This window comes from Aotus nancymaae, unplaced genomic scaffold, assembly GCF_030222135.1.
Source record: "Aotus nancymaae isolate 86718 unplaced genomic scaffold, 86718_ANA_hifiasm-v0.15.2.pri h1tg000057l, whole genome shotgun sequence".
NCBI classification, from domain to species: domain Eukaryota; kingdom Metazoa; phylum Chordata; class Mammalia; order Primates; family Aotidae; genus Aotus; species Aotus nancymaae.
This window is the reverse complement of record NW_026988471.1, coordinates 24,514,763-24,534,656: the sequence shown is the minus strand read 5'-3', so window position 1 is coordinate 24,534,656 and position 19,894 is coordinate 24,514,763. Positions and strand designations below refer to the sequence as shown.

Genomic DNA, 19,894 nt, shown 5'->3' with positions numbered 1-19,894 from the left:
TTTTCATTCAAATCAAAGTGACTCCACCCTGGGTTACAGAGTAAGACCCTTTCTTTAAAGAAAAAAAAAAAAATCAAAGTGCTAGACAGTTAGTGGTGTATGATCTTTTGTTTAAAGAAATAAGTAAAAGTATTAAAACAGGCTGGGCATGTTGGTTCATGCCTATATTCCCAGCACTTTGGGAGGCTGAGGCGGGTGGATCACTTGAGATCAGGAGTTCCAGACTAGCTGGCCAACATGGTGAAACTCAATCTCTACTAAAAATATAAAAATTAGCGGGGCGTGGTGGCAGGCACCTGTAATCCCAGCTACTTGGGAGGCTGAGGCAGGACAGTTGCTTGACCCAGGAGACAGAGGTTGCAGTGAGCCAAGACCGCCCCATTGCACTCCAGCCTGGGCAACAAGAGTGAAATTCTGTCTTAAAAAGGAAAAAAAAAAGTATTAAAACATATATGCTATATTTTCACAAAATAAAGGAAAAATATGAATAAAAACAAAGGGCAAACAAAAACCTATTAAAATGATTTTCTATAGAGAAAGAGAGATATAGAGTAGTATAGTTAAGGAAGAGAGCTAGACTTCTGTGAAATAGGAGTCTAGCTTGGGCCAAAAGTTATGCAGAATTTGCCTGGGACAACTTTCTGTGATAGGTAGTAAAAAAAACTTCAAATACTGGTGGAACCATGTGCTCAAGAGCGTTTACAACTTGAAGGAAGTTCAGTTAAGTCAAAATGGGACAATTGGAGTGCTAAATATATATATTTTTAAACATATGTAGTTTGGTGTACAGTATCAAATCTTTGATATTTGCATTTGATTTTAATATTTCAAATATATAAACATCTATGAGAACTTGTTGGTTTTAGTTATTGTATGAGTTTTCTGAAGCAGTTTATCACAAAGTGGCTGGCTTAAGCAAACATTTATTCTCACAGTTCTGAATGCCAGAAGTCTGAAAGCAAGGTGTTAGTGTGTCTGCACCCCCTATAGAGGCTTTGGGGGAGAATCTGCTCCTTGCTTTCTCTAACCTTTTCCTTGCTGACTTCCTTGCCTTATGAACACATTACTCCAGTCTCTGCTTCTGTCTTCACATTGCCTTCTCATCTATATCTGTCTTCTCTTATGTGTCTCTTCTGAAGAGATTTGTCATTGGCTTTAGGATCCACTTGAATAATCCAGAATGATCTTGTCTGAAGATCCTTAACTCAGTTATACCTGCCAAGACTCTTTTCCCAAATTAAGTTAACATTCACAGGTTATGGAGCTTAGAATATGAACGCATCTTTTTGGTGACCACCATTATCAGCCAGCTATACGTTACCTAGTCATTACTCTGAAAATGAAGTTCAAATATTGGCTCTGCTCCTTACTGGCTATATATCATTTGGCAGATTAATTGAATTTCCTAATATGTAAAACTTAGATAATACCACAGTAATGTGCAGATGAATATGTATCTTTGAAATTTATTTTTGTATATAAATATATAGCCTTAAGATAATTCTCGTATTTTTATTTGCATAGAAAAATATAAGGATGCCAACCAAAAATTTTAATTATTTCTAGAAGTATAATTTGAGGAGTTTAGGTAGGAGTAGAAAGAAAACTATGCTAAGAGAGAGTAGTTATGAGAATTCAGCAAACTCCTGCTAAAATGAACCTAGTATGATGTTAGGCATATAGAAGATACTTGTCCGCTGTTATTATTAAAAGTAAAGTTGTATGTCTTCAAAGATACTTAATATAGTGACTAAAATGAATTATGAGAGATAAGTTTCTCAGTAAAGTTTAAATCAGCCTCCCAAGTAGCTAGGACGTGTATTATTATAAAATAATAATAAAGTTAAAATAGTGCTTATATTTCATAGAAGTTGAGATTAGTACTTAGCATTAAGTCAATTCTGGGAAATGTTTATACTGGTGGGTTCTGTAATTTTCATGATTTATTTTGGTTGGCTTAGTTAAATGCTTGTGGTTTCATTTGTTAAAAAGAGTATTGGCTTAAGGGTAAACATTCCAAGCAGTTTGTCTTGGTAATTACAGACAGCTTTATTGTCGCTTTTCTGGGCAACAAAGTAGAATTCTTATATTTGCTAGTGGCGTTATGTTGGCTTTTTATTTTCTGTTTTATAATCAGGTGGTATTTGATGTAGGGGAGGAAATGTATAGTCTTAAGATTTCTTCAAGACATTGTTGAGAGAATAAACATAGTTAAATATTAATAGTTTTAACTTTTACTTTTTAAAAATATTGGCCAAGTAAAAAAGATAGACAATAATAAGCATTGGTAAGGATATAGAGAAAATGGCCTCATACATTCCTAGTGGAATTGTAAAAATAGTGCATCCATTTTGGAAAACAGCTTGGCAGTTCTTCAAGTTCAACATAAAATTATTGTAAGACCCAGCAATTCCACTCCTAGGAATGAACCCAAGAGAACTAAAAGCACATACATACAAAAATATGCACACAAATGTTCTTCATAACATTGTTCATAATAGCCAAGAAGTAGAAACAGTCCAAATGTTCATCAGCTGATGAATAGACAAAATGCAACATATATGCATGCAATGGAATATTATTTTACAATAAAAATGAGTGAAGTATTCATACATATTGAAGCACGAATGAGCCTCCAAAGTAAGTGTTTTGTTGAAAAAGCCATCACAAACGAGCACTAATGTATGATTTCATTATATGAAATACACCTAATAGGCAAACTTAAAGAGACAGAAAGTAGATTACTGGTTACCTGGGACCAGGGACATAGGTGGGGTAAAAGGTGAGTAACAGTTAACACGTATGGTATTTTTTGAGTGGTGATAATGTACAACTTTGTGAATATACCAAAAGCCATTAAATTTTACACTTTTGTCCCCCAGCATTATCAGAATAAATTTAATTTTGTTAGCTTACCAGGGAAAATTAAATCACTAACCACACAACAGATTGATTCTGAATGGATTGCAAAATCAAAGTTTAAACCTAAATCCTGACGCTTTTAAAATAAAACAGAGAATAACATCTTTGTGGTCTTAAGATAGAGAATGATTCCTTAAATAAAACAAAAGATACTTAGTATACTGGGGAAATGACAAATGAGATTATTTAAATATATTTAAGTATTTCTCATCAAAAGACAGAGAGCGAGAGGAGAAAGAGACAGAGAGAGGATGTGTTAGTTTGTTTTCACACTGCTATAAAGAAATACCTGAGACTGGGTAATTTATAAAGGAAAAAGATTTAATTGACTCACAATTCCACATGGCTGAGGAGGCCTCAGGAAACTTAATCATGGCGGAAGGCAAAGGGGAAGCAACAAGCTTCACGTGGTGGCAAGAGAGAGAAGCGAGCAAGAGCAGGGAAAATTGCCTTAAAAAAAAACATCAGATCTCATGAGAACAGCATGGGGGAAGCTGCCCCCATGTTCCTACTTCAACAAGTGGGGATTACAGGTCCCTCCCTTGACAAGTGGGGATTACAATTCAAGATGAGATTTGGAGCCGGGTGGGGTGGCTTATGCCTGTAATCCCAGTGCTTTGGGAGGCTGAGGTGGGTGGATCACCTGAGGTCAGGAGTTTGAGACCAGCCTGGCCAACATGGCAAAACCTTTTCTCTACTAAATAATACAAAAATTAGCTGGGCGTGGTGGTGGGTACTTGTAATCCCAGCTACTCAGGAGGCTGAGGCAGGAGGATTTCTTGAACCTGGGAGGCAGAGGTTGCAGTGAGCTGAGATTGTGCTATTGCACTCCAGCCTGGGTGACAAGAGCAAAACTGCATCTTAAAAAACAAACACAAAAAGATGAGATTTGGGTGGGAGCACAGAGCCAAACTGTATCAGAAGACTAACTAAAAAAGGACTCCTATCTAGCATACGTAAAGAACTACACAAATCAACAAGAAAAAGACAGTTATTAATAAAACAACAGGAAGATAGGCAAAATAAAATAACCGTCTTCAAAATAGAGGTTATTCTGTGACCAAAAAAAGTGTTAACAAGTGTTCAACTTTCTTAGCAATCAGAGAAAAGCCTAATATAAACATAGCAACCAGGAGATTGAAATGAAAATGACGTAAAATACCAAGTGTTGGCAAGGATGTAGAAAACTACATATAATTATAAAACCGCCTATAGAATGTAAAAAGCCATATATAAAAAAGTTCCCGCTCTACAATATTTATATAAAATATAAAAGAGGTAAAAGTAACCTCTGCAACGTAGTGCAGAGATGGCAGTGTAGTGCTCATCCTTGAGGATAGTGACCGGCTTGGATCACAGAAAAATAGCTGCGGGCTTAAAGTATCCTGTTTTTTAAAATTTTAAATATAAAAGCTTCTTTGTGCTACCCACTTATGACCTGTGTACATTATGTTTTTTTTTTTTTTTTTTAGCTTTTGTTTTAGGTTTGGGGTACATGTGCAGGTTTTTTTATATAGGTAAATTATGTGTCATGGGGGCTTGGTGTACAGAATACTTGGTCACCCAGGAAATAAGTGTAGTACGTGATAGGTAGTTTATTGATCCTCACCCTTCTCCCACCCCTGACCCTCAAAGAGGCCTCAAATTTTATACTTTAGGCAAGATATATAATATATGAATTATATCTTTTTTTTTTTTTTTTTTTTTTTTTGTGATGGAGTGTCACTCTGTTGCCCAGAGTGGAGTACAGTAGTGCAATCTCAGCTCACTGCAACCTCTGCCTCCCAGGTTCAAGCGATTCTCTTGCCTCAGCATTCGGAGTAGCTAGGACTACAGGCACATGCTACCACACACATCACTACTTCTACCTCTTTTACACTTTATGTAAATATTGTGCAGCAGGACCTTTTGTACATGGCTTTTTACACGTTCCGTAGGCTGTTTTGAATTTATATGTAGTTTTTCATGTTGTGAAAATATCACCCAATTAATTATTCCACTGCTTATGTGCATGTGAGTGTTTTTCATCTGGAAATTTTTGTATTTAATAGAGGGGGTGGTTTCACCATGTTGGCCAGACTGGTCTTGAACTCCTAACCTCAAGTAATCCACCGTGCCCGCTGTATGGTATATAAATTTTATCTTAATAAAGCTACTGAAAAATTGGTCAGTATCAAAGTATACTGAGGCTATGATTTCTTTTTGCAGCTAAACTCTCGAATTAGTCATTTTTAAACATCGAGCTTATTGTACATCAGCTCTTTTCCATATATAAACCTTTTCATAAAGGTTGGGATACAGAGCTAAACTAAGTACGACAAGTCAGCATCTTTTTTTTATTTTTTTATACTGAATCTCGCTCTGTTGCCTCAGGCTGGAATGCAATGGTGTGATCTCTGCTCATTGCAGCCTCCACCTCCCAGGTTCAAGCGATTCTCTTGCCTCAGCCTCCTGAGTAGCTGGGATTACAGGCGTGTGCTACCACACCCAGCTAATTTTTGTATTTTTAGTAGAGACAGGGTTTCACCATATTGATCAAGCTGGTCTTGAACTCCTGACCTCAGCTGATCCAACGACCTCAGCCTCCAAAGTGCTGGGATTACAGGCATGAGCTACCACGCCTGGCCAAGTCATCATCTTAATTGTTTGCTGCTGTCTTCTTTAAATGCATCTACTGTGGCTTCCCTTCTTAGGACATCTAAGTAAATTGAAATGCTACAGTCCAAAACTTGCATACTCCAATGAACTATTAGGCTTCTACTCTTTTTTTTTTTTTTTTTTTTTTGAGACGGAGTTTTGCTCTTGTTACCCAGGCTGGAGTGCAATGGCACGATCTTGGCTCACTGCAACCTCAGCCTCCCAGGTTCAAGCAATTCTCCTGCCTCAGCCTCCCAAGAAGCTGGGACTACAGGTGTGCACCACCATGCCCAGCTAATTTTTGTATTTTTAAGTAGAGACGGGCTTTCATCATGTTGGTCAGGCTGGTCTCGAACCCCTGACCTCATGATCTGCCCGCCTCAGCCTCCCAAAGTGCTGGGATTACAGGCGTGAGCTACTGCGCCCAGCTGCTTCTACATTTTTATGTCAGGTAACTAGCTACCTACTAGTACATATGTACTTTTTTTTGTTTTGTTTTTCCTGAGATGGAGTTTCGTTCCTGTTACCCAGGCTGGATTAATGGTGAGATCTTGGCTCACTACAACTTCCGCCTCCTGGGTTCAAGCGATTCTCCTGCCTCAGTCTCCCCAGTAGCTGGGATTACAGGCAGGTGCCACCATGCCCAGCTAATTTTGTATTTTTAGTAGATACAGGGTTTCTCCATGTTGGTCAGTCTGTTCTTGAACTCCCAACCTCAGGTGATCTGCCTGCCTCACCCTCCCAAAGTGCTGGGATTACGGTCATGAGCCACAACACATGGCCTCGTGTATGTTTTTATGACATCTTAAAGCTTTTTGGCCTTACCATGGCATATCATTTTGCTCTTTGGGCCTTTTCAGTCCAACTACTATGAAAAGAGGAAGACTTTAGTAAAGACGCATTCTTCAAGAGTCATCTCTAGCAGTAGTGATTATAATTTTTTTCCAGGTTTTTTTTTTATAAAGGGACTGAATCAGCAATTTCTGTATTTCTTTATCGTAAACACTACTCACATACTGTTGAATTTTATAGAACATTAATATCTACTTGCTGTTTATTATAAAAAGTATAGATTCTTAAAGAAAGAACCCTCATTCACATAAGACCCAGTCAGGTCTGGCTAAGCTCTGCCAGGCTATATAAAACAGCTAGTGATAAAGTAGAGAGTGGTTACATCCTATTCAAATTCAAATTGCTTCCATTAGAGAAATCTTAAAATGCCTTCTCACACTGGTAAACCTGTAACTGTTGATTTAAGGGATGAAGGAATGTAAAGATTAAAACTATGGTAGAGTTTTGAGGTTGAATGGCCTTAATGTCTTCATTTTAAACTGCCAATCCAAGGCCCTTCCACTGTGTCATGTTGTCATTAGATTTACTGTGAGACTATAGATACTGTCTAAAAGGCCCTAAAATCTTTTCTGAGTTTTATCTGATTCGATGAGTCATTCTTCTTTCATCAATTCTATTGAAAAATCCTTTCCCCATCCTATCATTCTTCACCAGAGCTTTCAGAGGAAATAAACTGAAAAGGCAGGCTGTTTGCAGTAAAACTCCAAAAAACAGATGGTTCCCAAAAATATTTGGTCACAGTTCTTACTCCAGGTAGCAGCATATGACTGGGGAAGGAATGGTGCTTGATATCATCTCTGTTAACAAAAATCTTTTATTGTCACTTTTTTTTCCTAGTATCGTCGTCCTCCCCACAGTCGGGCTGCCCATCACCCACCATTCCAGCAGGTAAAGTCATTTCTCCATCACAGAAGCACAGCAAGAAGGCCCTAAAGCAGGTAAGCATTGCTAGTCTGTATTTATCAAGTATAATCTTTCACATTAAAAATACACACCTCTAGCAGTCATCAGATAGTTCTGGGAAGTTTTTTACATTGGGCCTTTGGCAGTGGAAACTGCATGCAGTAGCCCAATGTGGTTTTAGTAATTTATGTACCTCTTTGTAATACATGTTACAGGTTTTTGGTAGATATTCTTTTTGTCACATTTTTTAAGTGTCTTAATTTGTTCATAGTTTGCTCAGAATCTTTTGTTTGTATGTATTTTTGTTTGTTTGTTTTAAGACAGGGTTTCACCATGTTGGCCAGGCTAGTCTTGAACTCCTGACCTCAGATGATCCGCCTGCCTCGGCCTCCCAAAGTGCTGAGATTATAGGCATGAGCCACCGTGCCTGGCCTGTATGTATGTTTTTAAATCATGAATAGGTGTTGAATTTTTCAGGTTTGTTTGTTTTCTTTGGGATTTATTGAGATTATCATGTAGATTTTTCTCTTTTAATCTATTAATATACTGAATTACACAGTTAGATTTTCTTTTTTCTTTTTTTTTTTTTTTGAGACAGAGTTTCACTCTTGTTGCTCAGGCTGGAGTGCAATGGTGTGATCTCAGCTCACTGCAAACTCCACCTCCAGGGTTTAAGAGATTCTCCTGCCTCAGCCTCCCGAGTAGCTAGGATTACAGGCACCTGTCACCATGTCTGGCTAATTTTTGTATTTTTAGTGGAGATGGGGTTTCACCACATTGGTCAGGCTGGTCTTGAACTCCTGACCTCAAGTAGTCCACTCGCTTCGGCCTCCCAAAGTGCTGGAATTACAGGAGTGAGCCCCTGCACTTGGCCTAGATTTTCTAATATTACACTACCCTTAACTTGGCTGGGTGCAGTGACTCAGCCTGTAATCCTAGCATTTTGGGAGGCCGAGGCAGGCAGATTACACATCTGAGGTCAGGATTTCGGAGACCAGCCTGGCCAACATGGTAAAACCCTATCTCTACTAAAAATACAAAAATTAGCCGGGTGTGGTGGCACGTGCTTGTTGTTGTCCCAGCCACTTGGGAGAATGAGATGAGAGAATCACTTGAACCCAGGACGTGGAGGTTGCAGTGGACTGAGATCATGCCAGTGCACTCCAGCCTGGGCGACAGAGCAAGACTTGGTCTCAAAAAAAATAAATAAATAATAAAAAATAAATGAATTTACACAATCACAGCAGAAGTAGATGTAGTCGTGGTTCTACTAAATTTTACATTGACCTGAAATTCCACGGGTCCTGTGAGGAGCAAGGAATGAATACTGGTGGCTGCATCCCCAGGAAGTCTATGAACATCTTCTGATCTAATTGCAAGGAATGAGAGAATAAGCCATAATCAATGGTCAGTCAATACTGCCATTTTATGTACTTTGTGCCTCTGCCTCACCTATTATAAATGTAGATGAGGCTAAGCCAGACACAGAGCTCTCTCAGTCGCTTGTCTGCATTGGCCACTTAGAGTGAGGAGATCAGTTGTTGCCACTGTGCCTGTAGCATAGCCAGAGATACATGTGAAATGTTAAGCAGGAGGAAACTATATTGGGAAGAGAGAATAGGAAACCAAAAGTAGCCAGTTATTCCACACTTTTCTACGTGATGGTCTTAAAAGCTTAAAACTGGCAACTTAGCAAGGTCAAACTTCAGTTTTTTTTCTGAAATTACTTTGTTTCTTTATCTCTTTGTTAAAAAACCTTTAGTTAAAAGTTGCTTTTGGCTGGGTGCGGTGGCTTATGCCTATAATTCCCAGCACTTTGGGAGGCCGAGGCGGGTGGATCACGAGGTCAAGAGATCAAGACCATCCTGGTCAACATGGTGAAACCCTGTCTCTACTAAAAATACAAAAATTAGCTAGGCATGGTGGCACACGCTTGTAGTCCCAGCTACTCGGGAGGCTGAGGCAGAATTGCTTGAACCCAGGAGGCAGAGGTTGCGGTGAGCCAAGATCGCACCATTGCACTCCAGCCTGGGTAACAAGAGCAAAACTCTGTCTCAAAAAAAAAAATTGCTTTCATAATATTTTTGTGATTAAAATTTGGATATTTCTTTTTTTTTTCTGTTCATTTAAATAATATTATTGAGTATATTCTATAAATTCAGAACCTCATAGAAAGTAGAATATTCTGAAGTAGACAAAAGGAACCACACCGTTGTTAGAACCAGTGTTGTCTAATCTTCCTCCTGTGTTTACTGCATTGCTGTAAATTGCTGAGATTTGATAATTGGGACACATCTCATTGCTGTCACCCAAGATAACTGGTATAGTTATTTACAAACTTTTGTAAAAATATAGTACCTCTGAACCCTGTGTAAACGAGTATTTACGTTTCTACGTAGATTTGACGCAGATAGGGCTCTTTTTGTTATAAGGCTTAGAATTTCGTTTCTAGAAATGATTGAAAGCGTACAGTCTCTGCTTACAAGACTGGGAAGTTTTTGGCTTACCTAGTGATATTTTAAGTCCTAAAAAATGCTAATGACTATTTTTCACATTTATATAAAGGAATGATACTGACAAAAACTATCCAAATCATTCGCGGTTTGTGTTTAGTTGGCTTAATTTAAACTGATAAGAATAGATACTACACTTGATCTTAGTCAAAAGGCCAAAAAGCAATAGGTGGCTTAATTTAGGTTCTTGTTTGCTTTGATAGATTTCAAAGATAATTGAATGATCAGCATATTTCTTGCCATTTAAAAATTAAGTCATTTACTTTACATTATTACTTAAAAAACTGATTTGTTTTGTTTCTTATAGTCTGTTTTATCTTTATAGGCACTAAAGCAGCAGCAGCAGAAGAAGCAGCAGCAGCAGCAGCAATGCAGGCCGAGCATATCCATCTCCTCCAACCAGCATCTCTCTCTAAAGACTGTCAAAGCAGCCAGTGACTCTGTACCTGCCAAACCTGGTAGGCAGTTTGAGCATTTTTTCAATGGAAGTTTATTTTTCCTAGTATTTTTGTGTTGGTTTTCCTAATTTATTTATGACTTTTTTTTTTTTTTTTTTTGAGACAGAGTCTCTCTCTGTTGCCCAGGCTGGAGTGCAGTAGCTCGATCTCTGCTCACTGAAACCTCTGCCTCCCAGGTTCAAGCAATTCCCTGCCTCAGCCTCCTGAGTAGCTGAGATTACAGGCACATGCCACCATGCCCGGCTAATGACATCATTTATTTTTAAATTATATTTATTTACACAATCCTTGTACTGCCAAAACATCAGTATAAATCCTTCTAGGATAAATAGGAAAAGTTGTATGCAAAATAATCATGGAGTTATTAAAAAATGCCTCAGAGGTTGCAGTGAGCTGAGATTGCACCACTGCACTCCAGCCTGGTATCAGAGTGAGACCCCCTCTCCAAAAAAAAAAAGCCTCAGAGCCTAGGAGTTTGAGACCAGCCTGGGCAAAATAGTGAGACCCTGTCTCAAAAAAAAAAAAAAAAAAAAAATTAGCCAGGTGTGGTGGTGCACGCCTGTAGCCCCAGCTACTCGGAAAGCTGAGGTGGGAGGATTGCTTGAGCCTGAAGGGTCAAGACTGCCATTAGCCCTGATCTCACCACTGCACTACAGCCTGGATGACAGAGCGAGACCTTGTTTACAAAAAAATGTTATCACTGGGACTGCATCTAAGAAGGAAATCAATGACTGGCTTTCAAGATGGTCTAATCTAATAATATTTGGAAACCTCTAATCAGCAACCTTAAAATCTGATGTTTCCAAGAGGCTCAAACTAAATTCTTAGCCAGTTTTCTATAAAAACACATCTTCCTAAGAATACATACTATCTCTGAGTTTCCTTTGAACATGGCTATAAGGCCTTTGGATCTTTTGTTGTGGTTGCTTGTTTTGTTTCTACTCTAGACTTTCTAGATACAGACTTTTACATAATTCAGTTTGATACCATAAGCTGATTGTTTGGGCTTGCCACACTCATTCTGAATCTTATAGAACTGCATTTTTATGAGAAAGGAAATTTACCACCAGAAGCAAATAGTATGCTGGGAGGAAAAACAGGGTTTTATTTTACTCTTTGACTTTAATTCTCAAACTCAAAACACATTAGGGAGGGTCACATTGCCTCATACATAACTTCATTTAGTGAATGTTGAATGACTGATTGATTGATTCTGTCTATAATCTCAGTGCTACCAGTCTTTACGTATTTTTTTCTCCTAGCAATATGGGAAGGAAAGCAATCTGATGGACCGTCAAGCAGCCCTCAAAACTCAAACTCCAGCTTTTCTTCATCAGTTAAAGTGGAAAATCCTTTGTTAGGCTTGGGGAAGAAGTCATTCCAGAGATCTGAGAGACTCCATACAAGTAAGTTTGCTTACAAAGACTTCAGTTTTCATTGCCATGGTTTATCAGCTACATGTTTGAAATTCATCAGCTACCTGGCTTAGGTACTTATAACTTGGATTTGAGTTACATAGCAAAGGTTAGCCATAAGTTTTGTTGTTGGTAACATAATTACTTTTAAGAAATGAAAAATAACAGGAACAGAATTGGTTTAATATGTCTTTCTCCTGTTATCCCCTGTTTACCTTTGAGCTCTTTACTGTATTCATGTTCTTCCTGTCTTCCTCTTAACAAACTTTATTTCAGAGAAAGATCTTTTATCAGCCATTTTGTGGTTTATTTGCCTTTCTGCCAATAGTTGCTTTGTCCGATATTTTTCATGTTTTATTTCTGTTTAAAGAAAGAAAGAAGGGTTATAATTAAATATATATGACAGCTTTTTTGTGGACCTTTTTCTGTTTCTTCTGAAATCCCACTGAAATGAGAATATGGAAATACAGCAGGTAAAATCCATACAGGCTAATAAAACAAGGAGACCACAGCTGGGCAAGTAATGTCAGCACATTTTGAGAGTTGAAAACTGGGTAGAATTTTTCACTGAACTGAAGAGCAGTTGCTAGGGATAAGCAAGCCACATAAGGCTGTAGAACACCAGGAAGGCTCCAGAATTGGAGATATGTGTTACAGAAGAGAAGCGGGGAATCTTGTTTGAAAGTTAGTAAGAGGCAGTTTGATGCCTTACCCAAGCAGGAGACAGGAGGTTTATTTTGAGGTGAAATTTGAACCAGAGAAACTCCAAATTTAGGGATATCAAACATAGCTGGGGGCAGATGAGGAGGCACTGTACGGAAATCTGGAAAATCAAGTAAAATGTAAATACTGAATAGGGATTCTCCTCCTGGGCTTCCAAAATGCTACTAACAAGGTATATTTCTAACACCACTACCTTCTTCTTCCTCCCATCATGCTCCAGCTTGAGATTGGTGGATTGGTACCTAAAGATATTGAATAGTCTTAGAAAAAACTCTGCAGGCAAATGTATAGGTTCCCAGCTAAGTAGAGATTATCTTGATAATGTTTCAGTAAAGCTGAAGAAATTTCTTAGAAAAATCTGTCAAAGTGAAAAAGAGGTTCATAGGAGAGAAAAAGAAAGAAACTTAGAACACCAATCTAGGTTGTACAATGTCTCACATAGTAGGAGTATCAGAAAGGAAGAACAGAATGTGATGGAAAGAAACACTATAAGAACATTATTTAGAATCAAAAGCCACAGAATTCCAGATTAAAAGTGTGTAATAGGCATTAAGAAACATGAGTGGGGGCCGGGCGTGGTGGCTCACGCCTGTAATCCCAGCACTTTGGGAGGCCGAGACGGGTGGATCACGAGGTCAAGAGATCGAGACCATCCTGGTCAACATGGTGAAACCCCGTCTCTACTAAAAATACAAAAAATTAGCTGGGCATGGTGGTGCGTGCCTGTAATCCCAGCTACTCAGGAGGCTGAGGCAGGAGAATTGCCTGAACCCAGGAGGCGGAGGTTGCAGTGAGCCAAGATTGCGCCATTGCACTCCAGCCTGGGTAACAAGAGCGAAACTCTGTCTCAAAAAAAAAAAAAAAAAAATGAGTGGAAAGAAACCTATGCCAAGGCACACTCTTTTTAAAATCTCAAAACATCCACTGTCATGAGAAGGTAGCAAAATGCCTCCAGAATGAGGAAAAATACTGCATATAGAAAGATTCAAGATTTGGGAATACAGACATCCTTAGCAGCAACATGAAAGCTAAAAGTGCAGCAGTGCTGACACATTCTGAGGGAAATTTATTCTGTATTCATTTACATATTCCAGACTGATCTAAACTATTAAGTGTGAGAACAGAATTAACAGTATTTCAGACAAATGCTTTGTTTAAAAAAAAAAAAAATTAGTTTGATTTCAGAGGGGATTGTACATTTTTCTTAATGGTAGTATGTCACATATTTAAACTGAATGTGCCCTATGATCATCAGTTTCACTGCTAAGGATAAAAATATTTATTTATTAAACAAATATCTGTAGAAGGTATGCTAATATGCCAAACACAGATTGAGAGTCCTAGGGCTATGGTGATGAAAAGAACAATATTTTTTCCTCATGGAGCCCATATTCTACTTAAAATCAGTTAAAATTGCAGTTTTAGTAAATTCCAAAAGAAATGTAGAGGTATAAAATTGAGAAATTACGGACCAGGAATTTCTAACTTTCATGGAAAACTAGGAAAAATTAACCATAAAAAAAGCAAGCACTGTTTCTGTTTATTTAAGTTTGACCTAATGGCTGAGAAGTAAGCAAAAGTCCGTCTTCTTTCAAGCAAATGAGCATTAAGGGAAATAGTGTGGGAATTTGTGTAACATAGCCACAATGACTATTTTCAAAACACATGGAGGAAGTTGTGTAAAACATAAATGATAAAACTAAATTAGCTAATTTATATAAAATACTTTCTACCTGACACGTTTTCATTTTCATTTAACTTCTGTAAAATTGATAATATATATTTTTACATCCCAGATTTGGTCAGAAGAATAAACATAACTCAGGTTTCAAGTGTAATATAATAGATTAAGGCAAGCTAAATTGAAAACACTTGGGTTAAGTCATCTTTACTAAAATTAGAGGACTTAAACTGACCACTTTGAGGCACAAAAGTATCTTCACAGTAGAATTTGATCAATACTAGAAAATAATTCACAACTTCCCAGTCTTACTTTTAAAAAGTTAACATTTTAACTGAAGTTTGACTGCAATATGCAGGTACAATGAATGCGTAAATAGTGAAAATTAGTCAAGGAAGATTGACAGCCCAATTCCATTAATTCTTTTGAAAACCTGTTGCTTTTCAAAAGTTGATAGAGACATTGCAACATTGTTTGTATCAATACAAACAAAAGACTGGTAGCCATTTACCTTTGTCATCAATGGTATTCCATTTAAATTAATCACGATATATAGTAAGTTTGCCCAACCTGCCACGGGCTGCATGTGGCCCAGGACGGCTCTGAATGTGCTTAACTCAAATTCATAAACTTTCTTAAAACATTATGAGGTTTTTATTTATTTACCTATTTTTTTATAGTTCATCAATTAGTATATTTTATGTGTGGCTCATGACAATTCTTCTTCCATTGTGGCCCAGGGAAGCCAAAAGATTGGACACCCGTAGTGTATACGTTGGAATATGATGCAACTTTTTTAAAAGAAAGAAGATGAATTTGTAGGTGATAATTTGAAAAATGTTCAAGATATTTAGTGAAATTAAAAACTAAATATGATTAATGTGTACATTGTGATTTCATGTCATCAAATTTAAAATGTCATTTCTCATTTTGCATCTTTAGATACCGTTTGAATTTATGGACAACACAGAGGTTTTATTACCATTCACTTTGAAAAGATTTGAAATTTTATTGTAATTTATTATTTGTCCCAGGAGTTATTTTGAAGTTTTTTTGGTTTGTTGTTGTTAATTTCCACATATATAGAGATTTTTGTTTTACCTTTTTGTTTTGAAGCCTCTGGTCAGATATCATGGACTGTGTGATGCTTATGCCTATGTAGTATATTGATAAACAACAGACTTTAAAATCAAAACGTCTGAGTTTAAATTCCTACACTAACTTAAGAGTGCAATTTGGGCATTATCATATCTGGGCCTTATTTTCTTTATCTGTGAAATGGGATAGTAATAGTTACCTACTTCATAGGCTTGTGTGAAAAAAATGAGCGAATATATGTAAATGCTTAGAATAGTGTCTGGCACTTAGGAAGCCCTATATATGTTTGCCGCTCCTGTTATTGCTGTTACTGCACTATTATTATTCAAAATTTAATGAGACCTACTTTTTTTGACCTAATATTGAATTTTATAAATATATTCTACTTGTTCAACACAGAATTTTGTACTTGTTGGATCAAGCTTGTTAATCTGAAATCAGCTTGCTTTTTTTTTTGACACAGAGTCTCGCTGTGTCACCCAGGCTGGAGTGCAGTAGCACAATCATGACTCACTGCATCCTCTGCCTCCCGGGTTCAAGCGATTCTCCTGCCTCAGCCTCCTGAGTAGCTGGGATTACAGGTGTGCATCACCATTACCTGGCTAATTTTGTATTTTTAGTAGAGATGGTGTTTCTCCATGTCTTTCTTATTGATTTGTAATTGCTGTTTTCTTTTTTCTTTTCTTTTCTTTCTTTTTTTTTTTTTTTTTTTTTTGAGATGGAGTTTCACTCTCTCGCCTGGGCTGGAGTACAATAGCACAATATTGTCTCACTGTAGTCTCCACCTCCCAGGTACAAGCAATTCTCCTGCCTCAGCCTCCTGAGTGTTTGGGATTACAGGTGTCCACCACCACACTCAGCTAATTTTTATTTTTTTGGTAGAGACGAAGTTTCACCATGTTGGCCAGGCTGGTCTTGAACTCCTGACCTCAGGTGATCTACCCACCTCAGCCTTCCAAAGTGCTGGTATTACAGGCTTGAGCCACCATGCCCAGCTTGCTATTTTTATATGAAGAATAGCAACCTTTTGTCATGGCTCGCAAATATTTTTTTGAAGTTGGTCTCGTGTGTGTGTGTGTGTGTGTGTGTGTGTGTGTGTGTATGTATGTGTATGTAATTTTTTTTTTACATTTTAATCCTTTGTGTACTCAGTTTTTTGAAAGATTGTAACCTTCTGGTTATGGACAGATTTCCTGAAACTGCTAAGCTATTAAATCATAACATTTTTAGTCAATGTAAATTAAAATCAGTGGAAAAAAAAATTCATGGCAAAGGATGTCAGTATGATTTATAGATTTGAGTTTTCTTTTTTAGACATTCTTTATATCATAAACTTTCTCAGTTCTTTTGGGGGAAATAGTCTAGTCTCAAACATAAAATGAAATTTTAGTATGGTAGAAGACCCACTTTTACCAACCTTGTTCTATTTTTGCAGAGAAGATACTACATTGTATTCTTTTATCCTCTATAAATGAACAAAACTTGTTTTGTTAGTCTTGGAAGAATATCCTAAGATTTTAAGTGTTACCTTCTTTTCTTCACAGTGTGATATTTAAATACAACCTGTGGGTTTTTTATACTGCACAGAAAGCTACAGTTTATATAGACACAGGACTTGTGAGGGAGGCCCAAATGATCCTTTCCATGTTTTTGTAGGACAAATGAAAAGAACTAAATGTGCCGACATTGACGTTGAGACACCGGACTCCATTCTGGTTAATACAAATCTGCGAGCGCTGATCAACAAGCACACATTTTCAGTCCTTCCTGGAGACTGCCAACAGCGGCTGCTTTTACTGCTCCCAGAGGTAGATCGACAGGTGTGTCATTGAACTCCTTAAGATTTTTAAAACAGCTGTTTATGTATACTTGTAAAGTGGTATTAATGGTACTAAGTGAGAAGTAAGAATATTTTTACATAAGTTTCTTAATAGGTGGGCTTCATAAGACTTCTGAAGAAAAGGAAGAAATTCTCCTACCAGAATTTCAATATTACAGAATTAATTTGACTGAATTAGGATGTAAGACATCCATAGAACGAAATTCAGGAGGTAGGCCAGGCGTGGTGGCTCATGCCTATAATCCCAGCACTTTGGATGGCCAAGGAGGGCGAATCACCTGAGGATCAGGAGTCGATATCAGCCTGGCCAACATGGTAAAATGTCAAGAATAAGCCAAAAACATGGGTCCAGATAAATAAATACAGCTAGAAAGACAGTACAACATGGTATAACAGTGGTGTACTTAGGAATGTTTGCTGTTTGCATTTTTATTACATTTTTCTAAGAAAAACATTTATAACTTTCATAATAAAGAAAACCCAGTATAAGTTATGCTTTAAAAAAAACAAAAGTAGCAAAAAGAAATGCCAAAGGTTTGGCAAGCATCAAGGCAGGGACCAGAGAGATTTAGTGATTTAGCTTGGTCAGGAATAAAGTAAAAGTCTGAGACTTTGGCTTTCATCAATGAAAATGGTATACCAAGTCACTCCCCCTTCTGATCTTCTGTTTCCTCCTCTGTAAAAGGAAGATAGAACAATTAGGATTTTTTAAGCTTTCTTCACTTCTGACATTTTTTAAAAATTTATTATTTCCGAATACCAACTATGTTCTAAGTAATGTGATAGGTTCCCCCGACCCCCAACTTTTAAGAATTTTTATTAAAATGATGAGAGAGATATTTTCCTTAGTTTACAGTAAAAGGACTATTATACTCTCGTTCATAGTAAGAGGATAACAGAATAAGTAAGCTACAGAATTCATTATTAGCTAATTGACTTATAAAGTTAAAACTAAATCTTTGTAATTCTGAAAAATCCTCTTTCTACTAGAAACTACCGTGATATCAATTTTGTAGTGCTATGAATCAGAACATGTCACAGAAGTTCAGAGTCCGTTGTCCAGACAGTGCAAATAAATGAGGTATTCTTACAGCAGTAGGGACAAAGAAGTAGTCCTTCTCGGTGACTACTTTCCCTACCTTAACTCTTCTTGGAGAAATTACAGCTTTGAGAATGCCAGTTCTTGGTTAGAACAAGTTAGGAGACTGAAGTTTCAGCAGTTTTAAGAGAACCTCTTGAAAATTGCTCTCATCTTGTTGTTTTTTTTTTTCTTTCAGACTCAGCCTTGTTAGGCTGGGAATACTAGTACAGGACCCAACTTGAGGGCCTGTTTATGGAATTCTAATGCTGGTTCCTCAGAACTATCTTTTGACTGATACCCTTTATCAACCTCTCAGTCTGGAGGATTGCCACATACAATTTTAGAATTAAAAGGAATCTTGGAGGTTTTCTAGTTCGTTTTCCCATAGAGTGCAATCCTGGAGGGGTATTCTTAATAGGAGGTTACTTGGCTAGTCTTTTTCAGTTGTTAATATGGTTGGAGCCCACATTAATCTGAGTAATATTGTCCTTATGTGTAGAGAATATGGAATTTCGATTAAGTGAAATACAAACTGTTGTCAGATGAAATTTAGAGTGTTTAAAGAATTCTGATTGTCACTAGAATGAAAAGTTGGAAGTCATACGTCGGTGTGTGGAGTATCTGGCAATGAGCAGTAGAAGAATATTTAGACCAGAGAAAAACATAGGTTTGGATGAAAACACCTCTCTTTCAGTATATTTGAAGGCCCATGATATAGAAGAGGTAAACTTTGTTATACAGAAAGCAGATTTGGGGTTAAAATGACTTTTTTACAATTGGAGAAGTAAACTGCAGAATAGATTGGCTTATAGTGGGGTAACTTGCTTATCAGTGGAATACTCAAGTGGAGGCTGGATTAACTGCTCTTATAGGGAACTCCATTACCCTCATACCAATTCTCTAGAGTATGAATCCGCAATCAGCAAACTACAGCCCACTAGGCAATTTCTAGCTGGCTGCCTAATTAATAAAGTTTTATTGACTTAAAGCCACTCCTGTTAGTTTTCATATTGTCCGTAGCTACTTCTGTGCTGCAGTGGCAGAGTTGAGTAGCTCAAGCCATATTGCCTGCAAAGTTAAAGTATTTGTGGTCTATCCCTTTATAGAAAGTGTACCAATTTCTTCTGTAGAACCATGAGGAAATGATGTCAACCCACATAGGCTTAGAAAGTTAAGTGGGTTAAGAAGAGTTCCTCAGTCTCAATGATGTCCAAATCATTTTCTTAATTTTCTTCAGAAGAAACTATTTTTGACTTAAAATTTACATTTAGATTTTTAATTCATCTTTTTTTTTTTCTAATCTGAATCTGGGATTCAGTTTTATTTTCTACTGGGTGAATAGCCAGTTGTTCCAGCATTATATGTGTCGTTCTGTGAGTAGATTTTTAATTGTTGGGGAATGGACGTGAATGGAGAGAAAGGAGTGAAGAAAGGTAAATAGGAAAGGAATGTAATATACATACATTCTTTTCTAAAATGAAAGGGAAGTCAAATACTACATGATACCTTTCACTTTCTTTGTAAGCTTTCCTTGGCTTATTCTTTGACCCAGGTTGGTCCAGATGGTTTAATGAAGTTAAATGGCTCAGCCCTTAACAATGAGTTCTTCACTTCAGCAGCCCAAGGCTGGAAGGAAAGACTTTCAGAAGGTAAGTATTCTACCTAATGTGTCTCCCAGGTGGTGTGTGCACTCGGAGCACCTCTCTTCTTCATCAGGTAACTAAGCAGTTTTGGAAGGTAAAGGACAGGATGTTTCTATAGGATAGAATTA

At 37.4% G+C, this 19,894-nt stretch overlaps 1 protein-coding gene across 2 annotated transcripts in view; it reads left to right on the top strand.

Annotated features, from left to right (window-relative positions):
• ASXL2 (ASXL transcriptional regulator 2) overlaps positions 1-19,894 on the top strand; it is a 148,476-nt gene that overhangs the window by 108,819 nt on the left and 19,763 nt on the right. For both annotated transcript variants that reach the window (XM_012453269.3, XM_012453272.3), the window contains 5 exons: positions 7,249-7,349; positions 10,153-10,285; positions 11,548-11,691; positions 16,859-17,022; positions 19,676-19,772. In XM_012453269.3, the coding sequence (XP_012308692.2) occupies positions 7,249-7,349; positions 10,153-10,285; positions 11,548-11,691; positions 16,859-17,022; positions 19,676-19,772 (639 nt within the window). The remainder of the gene's footprint in view (positions 1-7,248; positions 7,350-10,152; positions 10,286-11,547; positions 11,692-16,858; positions 17,023-19,675; positions 19,773-19,894) is intronic.